We start from the raw sequence: 26,802 nt of genomic DNA, 5'->3' as shown, positions 1-26,802 counted from the left end.
TTTCTGGCACAATGGTCTGCAAAGCCAACAGACACCCAGACTTTCACCAAGCACCTTTACAACAGGTGGTTTCTTTATTTGTCCCATTTCAAATCCAGAAAAATAAACAGAAGATTACACTGCATCCTAAAAATCCATCTGATTTCTCTCTCCTTATTGGGTCTTTTCATAAATGAATGAGAAATGTATTCATCCAGCTTGAAACCCTCAACAGCCCCCAACCCCCCTCCTGTAACTTTAATATTTTCAAATCCTAGTTCTAATGATGGTTGTTAAATGCTTTAACCTCCCTTGTAGCCCACTACTCACCAGAGAGGTTGTAGAAAATAAAGGATATAGGGGAAGTGGACCTGTTTAGAAATGGATTTTTGGAGCAAATCCCATCTGCATTGTCAGAAAATCAGCAGTTCATTTCATTGGTCAGCCACGGCAGCTGGATCCATTTCCAAACACTTCATGGATATATCAGCAGTTTAATTCAATTGTGCCAGAATAGCAGCAGATGGCATTTAACAAGCAGGAATAGCTAGGGAGGAAGGATTCAAACCAACAGAAATGTCAGGCACAGTTCTCAGTTGTGGGTCTCCCGAAGAAGCCGTGATTAGTGAAGACATGAGACCAACAAGCATTGCCCAGCTAGTTCTACAGGCAAGCCAAGCTAGGTCCTTGCACTCCATTGAATTTTTTTTATACTCCCTCCAAACACCATGTGTCTTCAGCATGTGAGTCTTAGCAAAACTACACATGAGACAGTCTCAGCTGACATCACTCTGCCAATCAGCCCGAGTCTGTGGAAGCTGCAAGAAGCTGCAGCACACTACCAGAAGTATTTTGGTGCAGTTTCTCTCTGTGGAGTCCCAACAAATGGAGCTCAATTACGCAATGTAAGGCAGACCAATATATGTGTGTCATTCATTAGTGAAGAATCCTTCATCATGTTTCCTTTCACGTGCTTGGTTTAGCAGAACATTCTCTATCTCTGTCTGCTTCAGTGAAACGTTCCTTTGCAAGTCTGCCTTAGCTTTCACCGTGTTCACTTTAGCAAAGTGTTCCTTCACATTTGCCCCAGCAAAACACCATCCAACACATCTGACTTTCCAAAGGACCCTTAAGTTTCCACTTCACCCCCCCACCCCCAGCCACAGCAGGCACTCGTAGGCAGGAAAGGCTCTGAACTTGTTTCTAATTTCTCTGGTGCTCTGTGAGCACACTCATGCACAACTTGATTAGTGAGGAGCTTAGGCCTGATCCCAGAAGGTGGACTCTTGGATTTAGTTCCCTTCCACTTCCAGGAGGGCTCTGTGTGGAATGGCTACGCCTCTGCTTGTGTAGTTTTCTGGAACACTCGAACTCAAATAAAATTCTAATGTCTACCTCCTCCACCACCAGTAAAAAAAGATGTCTGAGAACTGGCTATTCAGCAAAGCAGAAGATGGAGTGCCTTTAGGCACCTTATTTGTCTTCTGGATTGTTGAGCCTCTCCAACCAAAAACAATGTAAGACAAAGAGGGGAGAGTGGAATATAACCTCCCCGTAATACAATAAACCCTGTGACTTCATGTATTTTCCCAATTCTAAGATCATAACGTTTTTATATTTAGCTAAAATATATGGCTGCTATGAATGCAGTCAGCAGAAAAGTCACCAAACTTTTTGGAAAACAGGATATTTAGTGAAAGATAACTGAAAATTCAAAGAATGCTGGCATACTGAGACATGGATTTTGGAATGCTCTCACTGAGATCTGCAATTAGAGTTGGGGAAGCTGAAATGCTTAAGGCTTGTATTCTCAGATAGATAATCATCACTTATGGAAAATATGGACTCATCTTTGTATTTAAACAGGGGAAGCAAAACCTATCAGGAGGAAATGGTTTTTTTTAAACAATTTTTATTAGATATTTTCTTCATTTATAATTCAAATGCTATCCCAAAAGTCCTTTATACCCTCCCCCCACCCTGCTCTCCAACCTGTCCCCTACCTGGCCCTGGTATTCCCCTGTATTGGGGCATATAATCTTTGCAAGACCAAGGGCCTCTCCTCCCAATGATGGCCGATTAGGCCATCTTCTGCTACATATGCAGCTAGAGACACAAGCTCAGGGGTTACTGCTTAGTTCATATTGTTGTTCTTCTTATAGGGTTACAGACCCCTTCAGCTCCTTGGGTGCTTTCTCTAGCAGGAGGAAATGTTTTTAATGACAGTTTCCACAGGGGGAAATAGATTACAGTGTAAGAGAGAAGAGAGAAATGTCACAGTGCAAATAGGTGAATGATGAAAATCACATTTCCAACCCAGAGAGATGGATAGAACAATGATTCCAAATGACATTAAGAATTATCTTTAAAATTTGGGGAACTTTTTTTTTAAATAATCCCTTTCTGATACTGGAGTTTTAGGGCAATCAGGAACCAACCCCAAGCATCCCAACAGACTAAGCACAGAGCCTATCCCAGTGCATCAGTTAAATAGAAGGGTATAGGGAAAAGGTAGATGGTGAAATCAACAGAGCCACACTGAGCCAATCCCCACCTGCTCTCAGTTTCATCAGAGAGAGAACTGGGTCAGAAGGTGAGGCATGAATAATGCAGCTAGTGTGCTATGGCTGATAAGTAATCAGCTCCAGGTCTTGCAAGGAGATCTGGAAATATCCTGCCCCTGTTGATATGTAAAAGGAATAAGTTGGTTCCCATGAGATGCTGAGTCTTCTCACAGGGTGCACCTACTATCTTGATAGCCATCCCCATTAGGGACTGCTCTGTCCTGAAAGGCTCCCTGATGCTTAGTTCCTTGTCAAAAAGATGCTCATTAATAGTTCTATCTACTGGGACCCAAGGTAACTTGTCTGTTGCAGGAGACAGTAACACAAGGGGAAAATTAGATGCAGAAATACACAGAGGGACAAAAATAGAGTTAGGCCAGTGATCAGTGCTGTTTTTCTTGATTAAAAACCTTAATGTTTTTTAAATTATTCTATAAAACAACAACAAAAAAAGTCCACTGGTAAAGCTGCCATCACAATACAGATATAGTAATTAGGGATATATTCATAGATGGTGAACAAGATGTTCATCATTTCAGTATTTCATCTGTGCATGAATGGTTACTTAGTCTGTCCATCCACCTCTCAAAAAAGACATTAGTCATGGAGCAAGGAAGAAGATTTATTTGGTAAGCCAGCAAAGCCAAACGATGATGGTGGTGGGCGGCATACCGAAAGACCATGCTTTTTTCCCCATCTGTAGGAAGAAGGCAGCTTAGGAAATAACTGATGTCTTCCTGGCATCTCTGCAGCAGTTCCTCTATCCAGCAGATATTACAAAACCTAGGGGTTGTTAGCATTCTATGAGTTTTGCATACAGTTGTGAGGCCATCATGCTCTTGTAGATCTTGAAAGTCTTAAAATCATCAGTCTTGAAGGTGAGGAGATAAATTGAGGAGATTTTGGCTCAGTGCTGTTTTGTGCTCTTTTAGACAAACACTCCTTGGATGATTAATAAGAGCTGCCTAGAGGTGTTTTCTCATAATAGATCACAGAGATGCAGTTAAACACAACATGGAGGAGGTGGGGCCAGATTCCTTTGAACTGTATGCTCAACTACAAAATGAGCAATCATATGTATAGTCATCTACCAGAATTTCCCAGTTTCCAGGACCACATTTCCAATTTGTATTTGTTTCTTTTGGCTAAAGAGCACAACTTAGCTCTCCAGGTTTGGACTGCTTACCACTTTCTAACAGACATACCCATACAATCTAGGTCCATACCTTTCCTCTCCACAAAAATAATCTTTGTGTGCATGATACTACTATAGGTATTTACTCCATTTTTCTCTCTGATTTAATTAGAACTTCTCTTCTTGTTCATTTAAGCCAGGTCTTGCTGGGAGTTGGTCTGGTACTATGCATTCAAATTCTAATTATTAGTCCCTGAGATCAAGTTGCTCCCAATGGACAGATCCTCACACACACCAAGTGATACTATGTAAATGTTGCTCCCTAATCTAAAACTATTTATTGTTTAAATAATGGTGATTATAGCCAATTATTGGGGAGAATGGAGAAATGCAGAACTTGAGTTATTAGGCTAGAGGTTACAGGCAGAAGGTTGCAAGAAGGAGAAGAACAAAGAGAGAGGGGGTAGCACAGAGGAGGAGAAAATGGGAAGAACAGGATGTGTCCGTTAGACATGATGGACCAGGAACACATGCCCATGTCTCCCCACCCCAGACTATTGAAGGAGAAATAACCCAGAAAGATTCAAACAGCCAGTATGTTGGGTTCACAGTTAGGGAAATACAGCCATTACAAAGTATATTACCCACCCCCAGTAATTACTAAAGCCAAATAAAGAAAAGGGAAATACAGCCATTACAAAGTATATTACCCACCCCCAGTAATTACTAAAGCCAAATAATGAAACTATAGCCTGAGTCTCATTTATTTGTAAGCTAAACAGAGATAAGCATTAACCAGTTATTTTACAAGGTCTTTCATGAAGAGGACACCATTTCACCAGCAAGACCATTTGTGCTTGATATTCCCTGAAGCACTTCACCTAAAACTGAATTCTTATGCCCTTTTACATTTCAGTTTTAGAAATGAGAGGAATTTTAGACTAAGACCCATAGTTTTTAATCAAATATTGTCTGGGGATAGTTCCTGCCTTGATCCCCTGCCCTGACTACTCTTTAAGATGGACTGCAACCTGTAAGATGATTTAAACCTATTCCTCCACAAAGCTGGGTTTTACTCAGTGTTTTATCACAGGGGAAAAAAAAACAACAAATACTTAAAATCTGAATCATTTCAAGTGTCAATAGATTCAACTACTTCTGGGAGTTGACACAAACTTCTTCAGGAACTCAATGGTCTCAGCAGAACTGTTTCTTAGCGATGGAGAGAAAAGTAGAACTTACAGAATGCTGGAGGTCAAACCAAGAGTACTGTGCATACTATGTAAGCACTCTACCATGCAGCTATGTCCCCAGCCCATCATTTCCTCAATTCTGCAACCCAGTCATATGTATGTATCCACATTGTCTGAAAAACAAAAGCAGAAATACTGAGAGCTACAATATATGACCCCCTACTAGCCTAAATACAATAGTATAACCTTTGGAGGTCTTTTTTTTTTTCCTAGTTAACTGTAATATACTGAGGGTCAGGACACTGCACATGAAAAGAGTTCTACCAGAAAGGCGTTTCCTGGTACCCTTGAGTTTGGATTCACAGATTAAAATGTTTGACTTATTTGAGAGTAATTTGTTTGTAGATGGGCACACCAGTGCTTCAGATAGTTCAGTTCTTTACTAGTCAACTATTATCAGATTCATTCGACAATTGTGGGAAACATTTAGGTACAAAGAACAGGACCAGGCATATGCAAAATTCACACATTGGTACTAAGAAAATAGATAATTAGAAATGGGGTTATAATTTTATAGAGCATAAGACAAAATCAGTTAAATCTGAATGTTCCAAAGAATGAAAGGTGTTGAAAATGAGATCTAACCAATCTTGCATCTATTTCTCTGCTTTAATAGCATAATACCTGTCTTAATTACCTTTTTTTGGCTGTGAAGAGATACCATGACCAAGGAAACTTATAAAAGAAAGCAGGGGAGTTGTTTACAGTTTCAGAGGGTGAGCAAATGACCACCCTGGTGGGGAGCATAGCAGAAGGCAATCAGACACGCCCCTGGAGCAGTAGCTGAGAGATTAAATCTTATCCACAGGCTGTAGCAGAGAGAACAAGTCTGAGCCTGCTGTGGGCTTTTGAAACCTCAAAGCACACACCCAGTGATACACCTCATCCAACAAGGCCACGCCCCCAATCCTCCTTTTTCTTTTTTAAATTTACATTTATTTTCTTTATTTACATTTCAAATGTTATCCCCTTTTCCAGTTTCCTTCCCTCCTGGAAACACCCTATCACATCCTCACTCCCCCTGCTTCTATGAGGGTGTTCCTCCACCCACCCACCCACCCACCCACTCCCACCTCCCCATCCTCCATTCCCCTACACTAGAGCATCTTTCGAGCCTTCATAGAACCAAGGACCTCTCCTCCCATTGATGCATGACAAGGCCATCCTCTGCTACATATGCAGCTGGAACCATCTGTACTCCTTGGTTGATAGCTTAGTTCCTGGGAACTCTGGGAGGTCTGGTTGGTTGATATTGTTGTTCTTCCTATAGGGTTGCACACCCCTTCAACTCCTTCAGTCCTTTCTTTATCTACTCTATTGGGGACCTCACACTCAGTCCAATGGTTGGCTGCAAGCATCCGTCTCTGTATTTGCAAGGCTATGTCAGGGCCTCTTAGGTGACAGCAAATACCTGGTGAGGATTTGGAGAAAGAGGAACACTCCTCCGTTGCTGATGGAATTGAAAGCTGGTACAACCACTCTGGAAATCAGTTTGGCGATTCCTCAGAAAATTGGACATAGTACTACCTGAGGACTCAGCTAAACCACTCCTGGGCATATACCCAGAAGATGCCCCAACATGTGATAAGAACACACTCCACTATGTTCATAACAGCCTTATTTATAATATCCAGAAGCTGGAAAGAACCCAGATGTCCTTCAACAGAGGAATGGATACAGAAAATGTGGTACATTTACACAGTGAAATATTACTCAGCTATTGAAAACAATGAATTCATGAAATTCTTAGGCAAATGGAGGGAACTAGAAAATATCATCCTGAGTGAGGTGACCCAATCACAAAAGAACATACATAGTATAGACTCTCTAATAAGTGGATATTAGCCCCAAAGCTCCAAATACCCAAGATATAATTCATAGACCACATGAAGCCCCAATCCTTCTTAAATAGTCCACCAATCCACCAACTGGGAACCAAACACTCAAATATATGACTATGGGAAGCATTCTCTGACAAACCACTATGCTACACATCTTTCCATGTGTTGCTTATTTCAAACCAAAGTGTTTTACCAAGAAATCTGTTGGGCTGAAAGACCATTAATTAATTATATTCCTTTATCTACATGATACGTTGATTTTTGCTATTTGTTACCTATAAATGGGAAGCATGAATGCTCTGCCCTTAGAGAATCAAGATGAAAAGCAAAAAGGATTATGAAGATCTTTAAACTCCAAAATGATATATTGACTGAAACTCGTTTATATGACCATTACTACAGATGGTATTTTATACTATTTTAGAAATGAAAATAATGGCTCACTCCCCTTTTACTCTTAGTCTGGCAACATTCCTCTCTGCTCGGTGCCTGCTGTAGCCCCTTGCTTCTATGCCTTGGTTCCCATTTAGTACTAACTTAGTACCAGTTCTATTTTTTCTCAGAACCCATAAACTTCATCTAACATTAGAGTAGCCTTACATTTCTAAATTGACCTAGGATTCTAGCCAAAAAGAATTTGCTAAGGCTTATAAAGCCCTTGTGTGTCCTGTGCTCAGGTAAAGGTAAACAAAATCATTTCTAGCTAATTTGTCTTCTGTAACTGGAGACATAGTGAGCATGGACTTCTTCTGAATTTGCAAATGATCACTTCTCTATCTATTGTAGATAGGATTTACCTGCCTACTGAAGAATGTGTTCCCCAAGGCAGACATCACCTGGTTTATAGATGGAAGATTTCTTCAAGGCAATGAAGAAGGTAAGGCAACAAGGCCACAGGAATGGGGTTGGCATTACTAAGGGTTAGAAAGCCTCAGTTCCCAGGCTGACCTTGGCATTTGAAAGCAATTGTTCCAAGAAAAACATCTTACCTACTAGGCGTCACTTTCCGATACACCATCTTGTTCCTCCAAGTGGGTAGAAGGCAACATTTTCAGAATAAAAGAGGTTTTTCAAAATAAAAGTTGATTTCTTCGGACAACACACACTATTTATTTTGTGTCAGTAAAAGCAAATATCCTGTGTGAGGACAGAACCATTCAAATAAACATATCATTACTAATAATACCTCTGCCTTTGTAGCATCTCTATTTGCTCTGCTGTTTCTTTATTGTTTTAATACATCATCTTCAATTTTCTTGGCACCACTGCAATCAAGTGATAATAATTTCCAGTTTCTTGCAAATATCTGGGGTAGCACCAAAGGGTGTGGCAGTAGAGATGGATATAAGGGAGGTAGTTTACTGGAAAGGATTAAGTCCCTGAGACAGTTTTACATAGTATTTCTCATAGGTGCTAACCATGGCAACATAGTATCAGGCATCAGTGCCTGAACAACAGGTTTTCTGCTGACTCATTCTTTTAACACAATGAACAACTGAGTCACAAAGCTCTTGCTCAATTATTCATTTTTAATTTCTAAAATTAACAGCTTCTGCTGCTGGATGATTTTATTGATCCCCTTGATGAATTACTTCCTGGTTAAAGAGTTTACTGTAAAAGCAGTTTACTCCAATGATAACACAACACACTCCTGAAATTATGTGTTAAAGATTATGGTGAGTGTGTTTTCCTGTTAAGAAAACACTGTATAAAGAAAGCACCCAGAGACAATATGCCTATTACTTTCTCCAATAAGAGGCCCTATGGTGTGATCCGAATTCCACCAGCATACAACAACTGCATTTAGCTAATAGTTTTCCAAATAGTTACTTCGAAATTAACAGCAAAAGCCTTCCACGTGAGCCAGGCATGTTGGCATAGGCCTACAATTCTAGCATTTGGGAGGTAAGGGACAGGGGTGTGTGTGTGGTGGGGGGAATCGAGAACTCAAGGTCATGCTAGACTACATGATGAGTTTGAGGTCAGGGAGGGATAAACCTGACCCAGTCTCAAAAAAAAAAAAAAAAAAAAAGAGCTTTACTGCTTTACTGTAAAGATTCTGTGAGGGTTCAGAATGATCTGTCCTGTGGGGACAGATAATTTTTATAGTAATTTATTGCTACAATGCATGCAATTTGGAAGTTATCCTAACCGTTATTGCTATAAGATACTAGAGAAGGCTCATGGGACCAACACTGAAATTGCTTATCAATATACAGCTTATTTCAGAAAAAGAATATGATCTGGTACTAGAGTTAGAATACACATCATCCATTACCTTTGGGAGAGGAGGAGGAGAGCCAATCCATACAACCTACTGGGCATTCACTCTACAAGGACCACACCCACACATGCTTTCTCAACTTAGGAAGCCAATATACACAGACCAGCAAGAAAGTGGGACGCTCATATCCAGGATGTGAGCTTTTACATTGTATTGATATATATTTGGTATATTCTTACTATATGACCAGAATCTACAATAGCGCCCTCCAAGAGGTCAAACCGATTCAAGTACAAATCACCAATCTCACCATTACTAAATGACACTAATGAGTTGGAACAATTTTCCCCCAAGCCCTTGGATCCATAGTCATAAGAAAAGCATATAATGAATGTATATTGCAGCCTGATTACGAATCAATGTGTATTACAGCCTGATTATGGATCAATGCCACTTACGAGCTGGAACAATTGGCTCAGGTTAATTCCAGCTTTGTTGGAAGTGGGCCTAGTTTCCCAGAAGCAAAAGGCTAACTGCTTGAAAGTCTGCATTACTCTAAATTAGTTGTGTCTTGCAGCGTAAGTCTGTGGGCTCTCTACTAGGATGGGGTGGCAGGATGGTTTAAGCCATGAGTTAAAGGCAAGTGTGGGCAACAAAGGGAGGTCCTCATCCTAAAACAAAGTAAAAGCTAATTTTATTTTTCAGTGTCTTGGCATCATTGTCTGGCTGATGCAGAAAATGTCAGTGACTAATCATGTTTCGTTTGTCCTTTGCAGGAATATACATTACAAATGAAGAGAAGCATTGCAGTAGTGGATTTCGGGAACTGAAGTCAGTTTTAACAAGGATGCATAGTGGACCATCCCAATCAAACAACATGACAGCTTGGTGTATGGCTCTGTCTCCAGGCCCCAGAAATAAAATGTGGAATACTTCATCACAACCCATCACGGTTTCCTTCGGTGAGTTGCCTGTTGAATAAAGTCAATAAGGGTTAGCCAAGAAAGCCACCAACTCAAAACATGACTAATTTGGAAAGGATAGGATTTTTGTGTTTCCACACCAGTACACCACCAGAAAGCTCTCCATATAACCCCAAATTACTAAATTTCAAATTATTAAACAATTCATATGTAGAATCTATAAAAATGACTTCTTCAAATAAAAACCAGATGATCCCTTTTTCTGTACAATTCCTAACAGTTGTTTTTTTATTATTAACATAATTCATTTTTATTTTCTTTTTGTTTTTTTCCAGACAGGCTTTTCAGTTTGTTGTCTACACTACCCTGGAACTCAGTATCTAGCATAAGCTGGTCTCTAATTCCTGTCAATCTGCTTGCTTCGCCTTCCAAGTGTTAGAATAAGAGCCATGAGGCCAGAGCCAGCCTAATCATATGGTTTAATCAACAAGCATTCTGGTTCATTTATCATCCAGTGAAAATTAATAATAACTTGTATGATTAATTGAAGTTTAAGCTATCTTAAAATTCCTAAGTCATAAAAATATTTAGGACTGGTCAATGACTCAGGGGGTAAAGGCACTTGCTGTCAAGACTGACCATGGGATACCATCCTCAGACCCGCCCTCCCCCCCCCCCCCCCTGGTGGAAGAACAGAACAGACTCTGGAAAGTCGTCTTCTGATCCTCATGTGTGTCCTATGTATGACATATGCACTCAGGCACACACACATAAACAAACAAACACTCAAATAAATAAATAAAAGGTAAATGGACATATTTAAGGAATCACAGCATGCATAATTTCACTGTTTAGATATGGGCAATGCTTGCGTGCCGTGAGAACTTATTACCCAGGTTTGAAGCACAGTATCTATCTACATGGAGACTTTTATGACTAGAAAAATTGATATATTCAGCCATTCCAGTTATTATAAAATTTGAATAACCAGGAGATTTACTACCCTGAGTCACATAAAATACTTGAGATTTTATTATATAAAATATGACAAGTGTCTCAGCAAATGCTGTGACAACAGCTCTGCCTGTTTCAGAATGCCTTTAATGCTGGCCATCAAATGTTCATATTTAGGAGCTCTTGGACAAAACCAAACGGATTTGTAAATCAGTATTATAGCTCTGTAGCTATTACCTCTTTAACTGTTTAACTGTGTTACACTCTTTAACTCTTATCCTATCTTCATAAATGTTGTCTATAACATACTCATAAAACCATACTAATTTATACAGGAAATCTTTTATACAGGACAGTTTGCATAGTGTCCTGACAGAGTTCTTACAGAAACAATAGATGGTTACTGGATCTTTAGATGAAGGACTACACATCTTGGCACAAATCCTTTCCCACTACTCACAAGCAGGCTCCATTCCATGCTGAGTCAAAGCCAGTATCCACTGTGACTCTGGCTGTGTGTATATATTTAAACATGAAAAAAAAAAAACACTGTGAATTCCGAGGCACTCCTTCAGAAATTATGATGGGTTTATATGAAAACAGCTTTACTCGCCTTTCCCTAGCTCTCTAAAGAATTATCACAGCTCTTTCCTAGAAGACAACACATAAGAAGGGCTGCAGTCTTGGAACAATATGAAGTTTACCATGACTCATATCGATTTGCCAAGAGCTTTGGCAGAATCTGAAGCCATGACTTAAAAGACCCTAAAACCTTCAGTTCCTAAACACAATACTATTCCCATGTGCCCCCCCCAAACCAATGTCTTCTGATATTAAAGCCATGCTTTGTTTGAATATCAGACAATAACGAAAACTTTTAAGGGAAAATAGAATACTGATTTTCATACCTTAAACTCAATAATTCATATTTTACATGGAAGCCCTTCTTTTGTATAAGTTGAGACTCAGAGCCAAGAGGTAAATTTTCATAACCACATGAACCTTTAACCCTTAAAGTGAGATAGCAAAGACAATAAATCCTGGAGTTTGCCAAAACTATAGCTCCCTTGATGATCCCATCCAAACGCAAATCACTGTGAACGAATCCAAAGACACAATCAGGGCTCCAGACAGCAAAGGCATTCTTGAATCGTGTTTCATTATGTGTTCCAGGTTCTTAAGCACTGCTGGCAGACATGCTCTCTGGGGTAGTCCTCCCTGATGCTTTCTGAACTCTGGAGTGCACCCCCTGATGCCTGTCACATAAATTATTGCTTTGCCAGGTGTTATCAGTTCCTTTGTCGTTACTATGATGAAACGTCATTGACCAAAAGCATCTTAGGAAAGGAGAGCTTGGGTTTTGAGTTTTAGATGGGCAGAGACCATCAGTGGTGGACAAGGCATGGCATGCTGGCAGGAATGGGAAGCTGACTGGTCACACCAAGGCTACACACAGAGAGCAGAGGGAATGAGAGGGACATGAGAAGCACAAAGCACAGTGAGTAGAGTGAGATGAAGTGAACCCTCAACCTCTCCCCAAGGTAATGGACTTTTTGATGGCTCCACCTTCCAAGAGTTCTAAGGACCTTCCCCTAATAGCACCCTTCAGTGGGGTACCAGGTGTTCGCATATGTGAGCCCTTAGGGGACATTTCTCATTAAAACCACAAGCTCTTATTGCTGACAAGATACTGAAATGAAAACAGAAGAAAACCTATCCTCTCAGGGTAAGAAGAGAGAAATTGAGAGACTTTTCAGGAAAAGAAAAGAAACTTTGTGGGGAAGTAGTGGAAGTTTTCTCCTTGGTCTAGGAGGTTTTGCCCTTTGGTCTAGGACAAAGATCATAATACCGAAGACTGAGATGTACTGGTCCTCTGAGGTGCTCCCCTTGTGGAGCACTCCTAGATTGTGATTGTGTGCTTCTTTGAGAAAGAGGAGAAGGGTATTTTGTTTGCTGTCAATCTAAAAGTTGATTATAAAATCTCTTTGGTTTTCTAAATATAGTTAGCAGTCATTAAAGTTGATAAGGGTTCAATACCAGTTATAACTGTTGAGGTCAAGCCATTTTTGTGAGACCTGAAGGTTGGCAATTGAATAGCATGTGTGTGTGTGTGTGTGTGTGTGTGTGTGTGTGTGTGTGTATGCCTGTGTCTGTGCTACATGTGTTCTTGATGCATACTTCTGCTCATGTATTATTTTGGGATATGGAGAAAGCCAAAAAGATATCCCTATAGCTGGGTGAAGAGGGAAACTGAGCTTTAAAGTGGGAGATTCTACACAAATACTTCTTGCCTCATGACTTCTTACAGTGAGGCAAGCTTCATATTTGTGACTGCTACCAGGATTCTTAAAAACATAAACTGAGAATTTAATATTCATACAAATCACCCAGGAAGCTTGCTAAAATGTAGATTCTAATTCAGTAAGTCTGGAGCTGGGTTCCACATTTCTAACAAGAGCCTGCGAGCAACCTCTCCCTCTTGTCTATAGGTTACACTTTGGGTAGAAAGGCTCCAACATGCTGTAGGATTTAGCTCATTTCTTAGGTAGAGCAGATAAGGTGTGGCACACTTATACTTGATCACAGAAAGGCTCAAAACTAACTGACTCAGCTCCTCTTGTGGGCCAGACTCCTGACTGCTGCTGTGCCTGAGTGGTTTCTGAGAGTTCCCGAGCCTACAGCAGAGTGACTTCAGACACTAGAGAATTCAGAAAGGATGGAGTTGCTTATCACCAAAAGCCCCCCCCCCCTCCGCTTCCAACACTACAGCCCATGCAGTGATGGGAAATGTGCATGAGATAACTCTGCAGACTCTACACTCAAGAGTTGGGAAAATCACTTTTTCCCTGTTAGGCTGGAACCATGTCTTTTTAACAGCACTGACTTTTCTTTTGACCAAGGCAGTGTCTCTAATTTTCAGTCCAGTTTGAAACCAGACAGACACTATCTGAGCTGGATTTCGTGTTGAAATCTATGTGGGATCTAGTCGTGGGGCAAAGAGCTCTTCTCCGTATGCAATAAAAGTCAGTATGTAATAAAAATCTCCAAAATGACTAAGAGGCTAACCCTCTCAGCTTCCAAAGATATTTGTGTATTATATTCAGAAGAATTCTGTTCTAAACAAAGATGTCCGTCAGTGAAATAGGAATGCCTTCCACTGTAGAAATCCGGGCTTGAACATAAGCAAAACCTTTAATTCTAGAAATTAGCTCTTCATCTGTAATGGGTGAGAGAGTAAATTATTTACTTTTTATCAATAATATTATCTTTGTCATAATTATCAACTAAGAACTACAGCACAGAGGCTGTAATAGACAGCATGTAAGCAAAGCAATATGACTATATCCAAAAATACTTTATCATAAGCATAGGGCACCAGTGGGATTTGAGTGTAAGCATTGGCTTACAGGCTCTGTAAAAGCTCTCTATAGAGTAAACCATGTAGGCATTTATCTTGCAGCTCCATGCTTCATCATCTCAGCTTACTGTATTAGAAGACTATGATTATTATCTAAGAGCAATCAGATAGACACGTAAGGTTGCTCTTTCTGCCACTTTTGTATACACTACATTATTTCCATTTATCAATATCTGCAAATACAGTGAGGAACAAACCCATTGCTTCACAGGAGGGGGATGACCCATGAAACATAGTGGCAAGATCGTTGTGAGCACTAACATTAAGGGAAAGGAACATATTACAAGGGTCCCCTAGAACTCCACAATTTTAAAACAGGTTTATATAAGGAAACTTGAAAATGAGAAAATGTCAGGAAACAGCACAGTGACCAAGAAGTCTTCATGAGTCTACTGTGCTTGGACTGAAACCTCTGCCTTTTAGATAGAATGTACAGTACATGAGACATAAAAACATGTTAATCAATACCAAGACATAAAGTTGGGAGTGTGACATGGCACCAAACTGTGATGTCATTTGAAGAGGTCAGAAGAATTCTAGATGTGGAGCAAGGATACTACGATCATTTTGTTAATCTAATGATTTTCCTAAGCAGCAATGTTGTGTCTAGAAAAGTCATGAAAATCATCCAGGATCAAAAATTAACCAGCTACATTTTAATCTATATTTTCCTAAAGTCAATAAATCCCATTTATACTTGTAATTGTTTTTCTTTTTAAATCCTTCAGGGACAGGAGAGATGGTTCGGTGGCTGGGATATTCTGCTCTTCCAGAGGATCTAGATTTGATTCCCAGCACCCACATTGTGGACTGCAGCTATCTCCACTTACATTACACTTACTCCACTACAATTCCACTTCCAGGAGATCCTATGCCTCACCTAGATTCTGCGGGCTGCCTGGTGCACATGGTATACAAACATGAATGCAGGCAACCCCCCCCCATATACATATAATAAAATGATTTTTAAAAACTTTTCTTCACTAGGACTATTTATAAAGCACATTAATGGTGATTGAAAGAAATAGATGAATGTAAAATATAAATAAAATAATACATCTTAGCTTCAATTTTACATGCACACATGCAAACATACCAATGTATAAACATTTTAATACCTTTCCCACTCACCAGTAGATCTCACTGCCTGCTGTAGAGCAAGCCCTCAATACTGGTTTGCCAGATAGTGAAAAATTAAAATATTTGAGAGTGGAGTAAGTATTTCTTTACAATATTTTATTCATTGTAAATATCTACCTTACACTTTCAGATTCGGTGACTGCCCCAACGAAACATCTACCCAATGTGACAGGTTCTACCCTGGGTACACAACCTTTTTCCGATGCTGGAGTATCTCCTACAGGTAAGAATGTTTTCAGACTATCTTTAATTTACATAACCTATTAATCCTTTAATTAATCAGGTGGTTAGAACTAGCAGATTTGTATCATTTTTGCCCTTCCTTGCTACAGTATTTGAAATAAAATAATTGTCCTTATAGTTTTCGAGAGTTAACACGTGAAACTGGGAAAATTGAGGTCAGGAAATATTCAGTGAGGAATTTAAATTCCCTATTCATTATTAAATAGTTAATACGTTGACGGTCCTCCTCAGCCATATTCTCACTGTGGAGTCAAATAAAACAGTTGCAAGTCGGAATAGTGTGAGCCTAAGACAGTTAGAGCATTTTATGTTAAATTTTTCTGACCTCAAATTAATTCACCAAGACAGCTAGTGAGTGTGTGACTTCAGCCTTCCAATCCACAGCAGTGTTAACAGCTGGAGCTGTTGGTCATTGTTGCTATGGTAAAGTCATAAGTGGCAGGTAACCTCAGAGGTAGGCACTGAGGCAAACAAATCATAATCCCCATGGCCGTGTCTGTTGTACGTCACAGATATCTAAAGTATATGTAGAACAGAAGTATGATTCTCATTTCATATTTAATTAAAACTATCACTTTTGTCTAGAAATGAGGGCTGAAATGGAATAAAATAAAAGCAGGCCACTGGAGTGAATAATGGCTTTAGCTGGTAGCATTTTTGCATTTTGCCTACAGTCATTGTCACATACAACTACCTTGCAGAAAGTGAGAAGCGGGTGGCAGGTGAGAAATGCCTCACCCATCAGAAGTTTCACACTCAGCGGACTTTTTCTTGTTCTTAGTCTTTCAAAATGTGGTTCCTCCTCTCCTTCCTCCCTGGCCTCACCCTCCTCCTTCATTTTTGTAGCTACCATTTTCAATGGCCATTGTTTCACCAATAAACTATAACAGACTGAGGCATGTTCACTCAGCAAACATCAAAAGATTCAATAATAGTATGATAATAATAATAATAATAATAATAATAATAAACATCTTAAGCCTCTGCTGTATCCTGTGTATATTCTTAGATTGCCATGTGAAAAATTACTCTGAGACTTAATAAAGTATAAAACATCTCAAATGGTTTCAAGAGCCAGGAATCCAGGAGCATCTTAGGAATTTTAGCATGGTGAGTCATTGCCCTGAGCTTCATTCATCTGAAAGTTTGGATAGGGCAAAACCATGTACATCAAACAGGGTTCAAAGCAGGACTCCTCAGGCTCACTGCATGGGCCTCTCACTAAGACTGCTTCCAATATAGCTGCTTGCTTCTCCTTGACAAAACGCTTCAAGAGATAAGGCTACAAAAACGTACCTTTTTAATGTCATAGTCTCCCTGCATGTGATTGCATGTCACCTCTGCCTCATTCATCTTATTAGAAACAAGTCTGTTCTCAGGGAAGAAGGCTGAGGCTCCATCTGTTGAAGGGAAGAATAGGAATTATGGACAAATATAAGTCACTATACTGTATCACTTGTAAAGTTTTTATATTAAATGAAGTGTTGTTTGCCCTCCTTTACATATATGCATAGTGAAGAAAGAAAATACACTTTTTGTTTGTCCAGACAGTACACCAAGACACTGAGAAGTAAACATGATCAACACCTAGTGGTAACAGAGGCTGTATTTATGCCAGTCTGCTGACTCTGAATCTAGTTCCTAATGCACTAAATAGCACTTTTCCCCAGCAACCATAAATGCTCAAAGAGGCAGAGCATACTCATTTTGTCTTCTCACACATACATAGGTAGTATGTATAAGTGAATAACTCAATAAATAAACAAATTGATAGAATATTGAACTTTTGACATGTCATTTAATACCTGTAAGACTATAGGTATATAATAATATACATAATAATCTTATGGTGTTAAAAATAGCATTTTTTATTCTGTCTTCAGAAAATTTGAAGCCTACAGGAAAGAGATGGCATGGACATAGGACCATAATAATTCAAAGCATGAAAGCAAAAGGGCCATACCCTGTGGAATAGACATGTCCAGATATGTCAGGAAGTGCCATGCTTTGAGTAATCAATGGCCCCTATGGGTTCAGATGATCAAAAAAGATTTCTTAAAAGAGAAGATACTACACACACACACACACACACACACACACACACACACACACACAGAGACAGAGACAGAGACAGAGAGAGAGATCTTATGTGTACCATATTTATTTGATTAGATGAAGACCTTGACATTTTTCTTAGAGAAAAATGACATGAGCAGTTATGTTTGTGATCACTTGAGAAAGCATCAGTAGACAAGCTTGGTCAAGGAGATGACATCATACATCAGAAAAGCAAGGAAGGAGACTGGAAAGTGAAGACTAAAGAAAGGATTGAGTTCAACTTAATCACTCTAATAAGAGTTTAGGAATGAAATTCTAATGCAAATGGATGGATCTGGAGGATATCCTGAGTGAGGTAACCCAATCACAAAAGAACACACATGATATGCACTCATTGATACGTGGATATTAGCCCAGAAACTTAGAAAACCCGAGATACAATGTGCAAAGCACATGAAACTCAAGAAGAAGGAAGACCCAAGTGTGGATGCTTCGATCCTTAGAATGGGGAACAAAATACCCATGAAAGGAGTTACAGAGACAAAGTTTGGAGCTGAAACAGAAGGAAGGACTACCCCACCTAGGGATCTAGCCCATATACAACCACCAAACCAAGACACTATTGCATATGCTGGAAAGATTTTGCTGACAGGACCCTGATACAGCTCTCTGTTGTGAGGCTATGCCAGTGCCTGGAAAATACAGAAGTGGATGCTCATAGTCATCACAGGGCCCCTAATGAAGGAGCTAGAGAAAGTACCCAAGGAGCTAAAGGGGTCTGCAACCCTATAGGAGGAACAACAATATGAACTAACCAGTACCCCACCCCCCTAGAGCTGTGTCTCTAGTTGCATATGTAGCAAAGGATGGCCTGGTCAACCATCAATGAGAGGAGAGGCCCTTGGTTTTGCAAAGAACATATGCCCCATACAGGGGAATGCCAGGGCCAGGAAGCAGGAGTGGGTGGGATGGGGAGCAGGGCAGAGAGAGGGTATAGGGGATTGGGTGGATAGCATTTGAAATGTAAATGAAGAAAATATCTAATAAAAAAATGAGTTTAGGAAATGAGACCAGTATTGTAAATAGCTTTTTTTTTTTAGAAGAATGTGATTGTACTTTAATTTAAAGTGTAGTTTTAAAGTAAAGCAACTGTGCACCAGTCATTATTAGCACCAAGTGTTCTTCTAGACACTGGGAAAGCAGCAATAAACCAAATAGAAAAATACCCTGTTGGCATTTCCAATCTCACAAGGATTCCTTCTAGTTGAATTATTTGTGGAGTTAGCCAACATGTCAAGTGTCATGTTTGCTCGAACACTACTCTTATGTCTGTGAAGAAATATAAAACAGAAAAAGTACAGCTTCCAATTTAATAGAGAAGTTAAGAAGTTACAGTAAACTTATTTGCATCAAGTGTGCTGGGATGTGTGTGTGTGTGTGAGTGTGTGAGTGTGTGTGTGCATGTGTGTGTCTGTGTGTGAGTTTGTGTGTGTGTGTGTGTGTGTGTGTGTGTGTGTGTATAGTCGAGAAGTCTCTGGAGAAGTAAGCCCTCCCTTAAATAAAGCACCACTTCATGGGCCTGTGAACGTCCTTAGATCAGAGTTAATAACTGTCCTTCCCACCATGAGGGGGTATCTGATAGTGTCCAGACAGATTTGGTGTTGGCCCAGTGAGGTGGGAAGGTGTCATGAGCATCCTATGAGCAGAGGTGAGTGCTTCTCTTTACTGTTGTGTAACACAGGGTGGCACAGTTCTCATCACAAAGCAGTGTTTGCTCAAAATGTTAACAAAGCCAAGTCTGAATCAGTCTCAGGTATAATTAGAACAGATGGATATCTTTTGCTTTACAAAATCCGATTGAGAGCTCATCAAGGTGGACACAACAGATTATGTTTGAAACGATTTTCTGCCTAATTGTTATATGCCAACGGGACCATGTTAAATCAATAGCTATCAAAGAACTCCTAAATTAAACTTCTCTGCTTGGCCCAATTATTAGATAACTATGGAGAAACCCCCATTTAATCTTAGCACCAGAGAGGGTCATTGTAAAAGACTCATGATTGCCGAGTCAGAATCTCATAGGAGCCACCTTTGAAGGTCTTTTCAAGAAAGGAATTCAGACAGAGCATGACACAGAAATCAACTTCAGAAGGCGATGGTTCACTCTAAACTCTAAGATGTAAGGAGCTATGAAGTTCAATCAGCATTACAAAGCTTCAATTCTGCCCGCAAGTGTACATGGCTCACTCTTGTATTCAACAAAAGGCAATTTTAAAAACAAATGTAGGAGGTCAAAGATGCAATACTCTTTACTTCCAGAAGAACATTGTTTCTCAAATAAACTGCAAGAATCACCCAGGGAAGCCTCCTTCAACTCCACAGTAGCCAGTTAGCATTGCTGACTCCCTAATGCAGTCTCTGGGGCAATCACTCGAGACATTCATTCTACAAACAATACAGAGTGCCTTCAATATTGGGGAATTTTTAAGGTGTCATATTACAGTGATGTAGGAATTAGACAGTGCTTCTATTGTACAGAGCTTATAACAATAAGTTATAAGCCTCAGTCTTTCCTTGATTCCCATCTCCTCTGCCCACTAGGCCATAGACACTCTGGCTCTGCCTTCTTGTCTTTATGTCTACGCCAGACCCTTTGATCCAATGACATTGATTTTGATGTTGCATCCGCATTAATAACTTGTCTGGTCTTCACAGTCTGGTTTCCTCCTCTGAACACTTTGAGCAAAATACCAGGTCTGCTCTGACTCCAGCCCTTGGCCTGTTCATCTTCTGGCAACAGCTAGTCTTTAGAAAGTGGATGATCATGTGTAGGAGGCAAAGAGCAAAGAAATAAGTACTCCAGGAGTGCAACAAAGCTGGAGACTTACAAATAAACATGTCATAAACGGATGGAGAACAAACAAAGGAGACGCATTAATGGATAATATCAGAAGGAAGCACCCTAGAGAAGCATCAGCAGGTCAGGACACTGGGTTCTAAAGCACCACAGTCCCAGACAGAATTGAAAGGTGATAGAGAATGTTGGTGATTTGTATGTGATAGCCATTCCATTAGTTTCTGTCATCATCATACATATATAGATATAAGAAAGGGATAAGGTAGAGAGGGCTTGGGTGTGCCTTAGAGGTAGAATGCTTGATGGACATATGGATTGCATCCCTCCAGCACCATTAATACCACGACCCCAAACACCGAGGATAGCAATATTCAGAGTACCATGCTAAGTATGCAAATGGAGTTGAGGAAGTCTGCACACAGAGTCTGGAGGGAAAGATAGGCTCAATTTAAAGGACAATGGACAATGGGTCTTCAAATTATCATCCTTCAAAACAGTTGCTTAACTTTATTATTGAAGAGTTTGTTATTTATTTAAAAACTACACAATGAAATTAACCAGGTCCAATGACTTCAATTGTCATCTTAAGCACAGATGTAAATAAATGTAACACATAGAGGAAAAGAGAAACAGGAGATACGGACTGTGGATTTAGACTGCTGGATGCAAGCTGTTACTGTGGCTTCTTAGTGTGTGAGGGAAACAAAGAGGAAGATATGTGGGAAGTGAATGGTAGCTGCAAGAACAGCATGCCAAAGACTTACTAGGTGATGCTGATTTAAAGTGACCTAAAGTGATGACAGTCTTAGCCAGGCATTTGTAGAGATGGAAAGTCCCATGACAAAAGACGCACTGGGATTGTCTGAATAAATATAGGGATAAGTAAAGGATTTTAGACAACTGTCACACAAACGCCTCGCAGGTTTCTCCTAGCAAGTATCTAACAATCTTCCCCACTGCCATGACTGTGTCAGATAGCTGAACAGTGGCACTGATATTGGTTGAGTTCTTCCAATGTGTCTGGGATTCTTCTAAACTATAAATGCATTGCTTCATTTCACCCTCTCAGTAGCACAAACTTGAAATACTAGTGCTCCCACTTTACAAGAAAGAATGGTGAGACAAAAAGAGGTTAAATAGCAAGAGCAACAACATGCAGAAGGGTGTAGAGCCAGAACAGAGCCTAGACAGTCAGATTTTGAGTCCTACTGCCTCTGTCAGTTCAGATGTTGGCTCAATATCTTTTACTAAACCCATGCTCATTTGAAGTTCCTATTGCTGCTGCGGAAGAAGGTCACAAAAAACCTCCATTCATCTTTCTCTTCTGCAGACCTATGGTTCCTGAGAAATTTATTCTCAGGATCTAAAACTTATGTTTCCTTTGTTGGTAACATGTCAGAGTGAAGAGCTCTCTTCCATTCTTTGCTTCTTCCTACAACAATCTCAATATAATCCTTGTTGTAGGCATGACTCTATAACATCCATACTGAAAGGAAGGAGGGAAGGAAGGAAGGAAGGAAGGAAGGAAGGAAGGAAGGAAGGAAGGAAGGAAGGAAGGAAGGAAGGAAGGAATCAGTGCTCTCTTTTAATCTTTTAATTCTGGAAATTTATGGGCCAACAAGGTGTCTCAGAGGGCAGGATAAGTTTGGGAAGTTGATTCTCTTCTTTTACTCTAGGTCCCAGATATTGAACTCAGGTCACCTGGACTGCATAGTGGGCACTTTTACCTGCTGAACCATCTTGCCAGCCCCAGGCAACCAACTTTTATGATTATTAACACTTATCCTTTCATGTCTACAACTATACAAAATATGTGGACAACTCTGCCTTAACTGTAGTCTTCATTGAGTTGGTCTTAAACCATTTTCAGACCACTAATGTAGTGGTATATGATCCCCTTACCCTTTATTTAGCACCTGTTAGGCAAGCCACCTTCCTTGTGACTAGACTTGTGATGATTTTAGGACATCTTCCTCCATATGTTTCTTTTTCACATTGTTTGAACATCAGTTAACACCCCATGAAGTCCACTGGGATGGGTAAGGCCATTTGCATGTGTTTATATGGCCTGGATACTCTTAAGTACAGGTCTACCATCTCCCTACTGCATTTAATGGTTCTGTGCTGCAGGGGAGCTGATGGAGAGTTATTCCTTTTTTTCACAAGAAATAAAGCAGAATGGTTCAAATTCATCCAGTAGATGCTCTAGTGATGAAGTAGAAGGCCAAAGGAAAACATTGTAATATCAAGAAATAATTTAATTTTCAGCCAATATCACAGGAATATAAGGAAAGTCTTGGATAAGTGAGCTTGACAAACCACATTGTTCTGACTGAACTTGCAAATCACTTTTATTCTTGTTCTTGGTTGATTACATAAGCTGGACTGGGTAGCAAAAAATAAATTATTTTCTCCATCATTTTCTGTTCAAATGAGCTCTGTTGAGTAGTTTCTTGTCCTCTGGAAGAAATTTCAGACAAATTACTTGGCTTTGGGGGCAGCTTCTTTCTTATATAATAAATGTCGTCTGGTCCTTTTCAGACATTAGAACAGACAGACGTATGTCAATAATTTAAAAGTCTTGTCAAATGTAGTGTCAAAACTTGAGAAAGTTAATTTAGTCCAGAATTTCTCCTCTCTCCATACTGCAAGCTGGGTCTGCCTCAGCTGCAAGGGTAGGTATGTACTGGCTTTGTGCTTTATGTCTGCTTGAGGCAAAGTAGAGGAAACATCTCTGTCAAGCCTTAGTCTGCCTTCAGCACCGCCCCCACAACCTTTGTTCCTGGCCTAGGTCTCTCTTTAGGGAAATATGAGTTAGGGAAAAGAGAGGAGGAACAAGTAAGAAGGGGTTTCCTTTCACAGGCTAGCTCTATTCTGATTCAAGAAACTCAGGTTATAAAGAGTGACGTGCTCATCGTCACCTCATGGACACTTAGGCAGGAGGTGTATTTCAGAATTTCCAAACGTTACTAAACCATGGAGCTCCTAACATATTAGCCATCTTCCCTTTCTCCAGCAGGCAGGTGGTCAGTCCCTAGGAAGATGGACAAGGAAGTAGGCTAAGAAGCAGTTGGAAAAATGCCAAATAACCCAACATTAACTTTTAAAGAACATGCTTCGGTTTCTTCTTTCAATCCAGGCCACAGGAATAGTCTACAGAAACCATAAAAACGCAATTGTTCCTTTTTACTGAGGTGTGTTTAAAGAGTTAAAACAAAATGGACTGGAAGACTAAACCTCATCTAACCTCATGGAAGGTTCTAAACTGGTATAAACAAAACAAATTGGATGAAGTAGCTGCTTGTTTTGTTTTGTTTTGTTTTGTTTTTTCCTGGAAACAACACTCAGGATGATGTATGTCTGAACACTTGCAAAATTTAATAACAGTGAGTCTTCACATTAAGGGAAAAATAAACAGCCAGGAAACATAGCAATCATTTGGGTTGCAATATTTTTTGCCTATAGGATGTGTCATAACATAAAATCAATCATTGAAAATCAAGAGCTTTGTACAGAGGCAGTCTTAGCCTTGAACTAGAACAAACCAAAGTAAAGTGCCCCATTCGCATGGTGAGAAATAGGACTAATGTGAATGTTTCAAGAAATGAAAACAAAATTCCTTTTGGGCTGATATTGAGATGTAAAGTAAATAAATAAATAATTCTCTGCTTACCAAGAGACAGTCAGACATGATTGATTTTTTTAAACTATAACATTTTAAATTGTGATAATGTCATACACACATACATACATACACATACATATGTACATACATGAATTTTAATCATATTCATCCTTCACTCCTCTCCCTAGCTCCCCCAAGAACTCCTTACCCCCAACCCTTCCAAACTCCTCTGTGTCCTCGTTTTCCTTTGTTTGTTTGTTTGATGTTTGTTTCTTTGTTTGTTTAATTATCCAAGTGATTTCAGTTTGTGTACTCATAGGTGTCTGGCCATCCATTGAAACCTGGCCAGTCTCTCAAGGGCCACACCGTTAAAGAAAACCAACTTTCCATTCTCAATAAGCCATCCATTGTCAACCTCAGCTAGAAGTGAAGGCTTATGAGCCTTTTCCTCCCTCCATGCACAGATGTTGAGTCCCTTGGTCCTGTGCATCCAAACACAGCTGCTGTAAGTTTATGAATACAGTGGTCTGATAAGACCATCTCTTACAGTTACAAAATATCCAGGTCGGGTTTTAGGACGAAGTGACTTTGCAAACCAACTCAAGCTCAAGGCCTTGAGGAAGAGACAATGTTGATATCACCAGTCGCCTGGGTAGGAGCTGTGCTCTCCTGTTGCTGTTGACACTGGGGATATGCCTTGTGATGGTCTCTGGACCATCTGCTATTCCCACAGGAAAGTCAGAGCTCTCCCGAGGAATAGGGAGCATCCAGCCCTGGTACAGGCAGATACACAAGCTTACTAAGCCACTCACGCAGGGGGAGTTTCCACCTGTCCTTCCCTGGTCCAATTATCCCATGACATTTCTGGTCTGAGAACATAGGTTTATGTGTTGTCATATTTGGATTCCTCAGTTAATTATCGAACTCATTCATGTCTGCTCCAATTATTCATGTCTCCTCCATGCGTGTAGGCTGCAGATGAGTAATTGTCCAAATTTCAATTTCAGTGCTAGAAGGACAGGAGCTCTCAAATAATTGCTGAGCAGAGCGCTTGCAGTGGGTTTGACTATAAATGTTAAGATGTAGTCCTAGGATGGGGACAGATCTTATTCCTGAGCCATGGTGTAAACTGGCAGGAAGGAGAATAAATTGAAGTTATTTAGAAATCTGTTATTTTCCCAAACAGATTCAACTCTACTTCCATGTGATTAATAATGGCTTCTAGTAAATGACTCATTCTTTCAGTAATGTGTGCAAAACTGTACAGGCCAAGATCGAAAATAAAAATCCAGTGGAAGACCGATAAAACTGAAACCACCTTTTGTGCCCTGAAGATAGGGGCCAGATTTCACCGTTCCTTTTGTTTTCTGGAGCTCCTGGGTTCTAAGTCCTTAACAAATGTCATAGTTTTGCCCATCCATAGATGTTTGAGTGGCCGGGATTCTGAATGAGTTCAGAAACATTAGCCTAAGTCAGCACACATGACGACCAGAGGTTCTCCCCAACCCTAGGTCTTCCCTTTCTGAAGTTGCTGCCTATTCAAGTTTCCAAGCAGCATAAACCATCTCCTAAGAGACCCCCTATAGTTGACAGTTTGTATGCAATGACACATGATATCGCACCTCTTTGGACTTCACTAGCAGGCCACATTGCAGAAATGCTTCCTGTAGCTACCTCTGCATGTGAACCACTTGTAGATTTACAAATCATGCACCATTTATTTACTGTAGACACTTTTCCAAAAGTTTCATTATTCGAGTTCTCTAATTGGGACTTTTCTAGGACTTAAGAGATGGCTCAATGGCTAAAAAATTTTTTCTAAAGAAAATTGAGGCAGGGGCTGGAGAAGTAACTCAGTGGTTAAGAGCATTGGCTGCTCTTCCAGAGATCCTGAGTTTAATTCCCAGCAACGACGGCTCAAAACCATCTGTAGTAGGATATGATTCCCTTTTCTGGTGTGTCTGAAGACAGCCACAGTGTACTCATATATATATGTGTGTGTGTGTGTGTATATGTGTGTTTGTGTGTGTAATATATTATGTATATACACACACACACATATAAAATTGAAGCACTTGGGAAGCTGGGACACTGTTCTCTACTCTCAAGAGCATGAGGAAACACCTCTATGATGTTGGAAGGACATTGTACAATTCACACAGCATTCATCTTATAAAACTTGGAAACTCTCCCTTGTCAATTATGATAAAAAATTTATAAAATTGACTTAGTTTATCTTACAGTACACATCAGCCAAATAAAATACATTGTTTATTTTCTAACATTTGTCCTAGAAAATTCAGAGCAGATGTGGGACTCTATCTGCTAAGAGAACAAAATATTAAGTAGTTCATGTTGTGCCCTTTCTCTATTCTGGTTTCAATAGAACTCAACTCTTTTATCCATATTTCCCCTGCTATTCGCTGTTTTATTTCTTTTGCTGCATATTTATTTACACCACCTTAAGTACATTTGGGAACAAAGGAGAAATATATACAACAAAAATATATTAAAAGTTCATCTCTCGGGGAGATGCAGACATGGTTGTGGTTGGGTATTTTCCTCCATTTGTCTAGCCTCCTCTC

The 26,802-nt window shown here is 39.9% G+C and overlaps 1 protein-coding gene across 1 annotated transcript in view; it reads left to right on the top strand.

The window, feature by feature from the left end:
* Positions 1 to 26,802, top strand: part of Cd96 (CD96 molecule) — an 84,632-nt gene that overhangs the window by 37,129 nt on the left and 20,701 nt on the right. The window contains exons 6-8 of the mRNA XM_021184939.2: positions 7,559 to 7,649; positions 9,773 to 9,958; positions 15,562 to 15,654. Coding sequence (XP_021040598.1) covers positions 7,559 to 7,649; positions 9,773 to 9,958; positions 15,562 to 15,654 — 370 coding nt within the window. The remainder of the gene's footprint in view (positions 1 to 7,558; positions 7,650 to 9,772; positions 9,959 to 15,561; positions 15,655 to 26,802) is intronic.

This window comes from Mus caroli, chromosome 16 (genome assembly GCF_900094665.2).
Source record: "Mus caroli chromosome 16, CAROLI_EIJ_v1.1, whole genome shotgun sequence".
Taxonomy (NCBI): Eukaryota; Metazoa; Chordata; class Mammalia; order Rodentia; family Muridae; genus Mus; species Mus caroli.
This window is presented reverse-complemented; position numbering and strand designations above follow the sequence as displayed.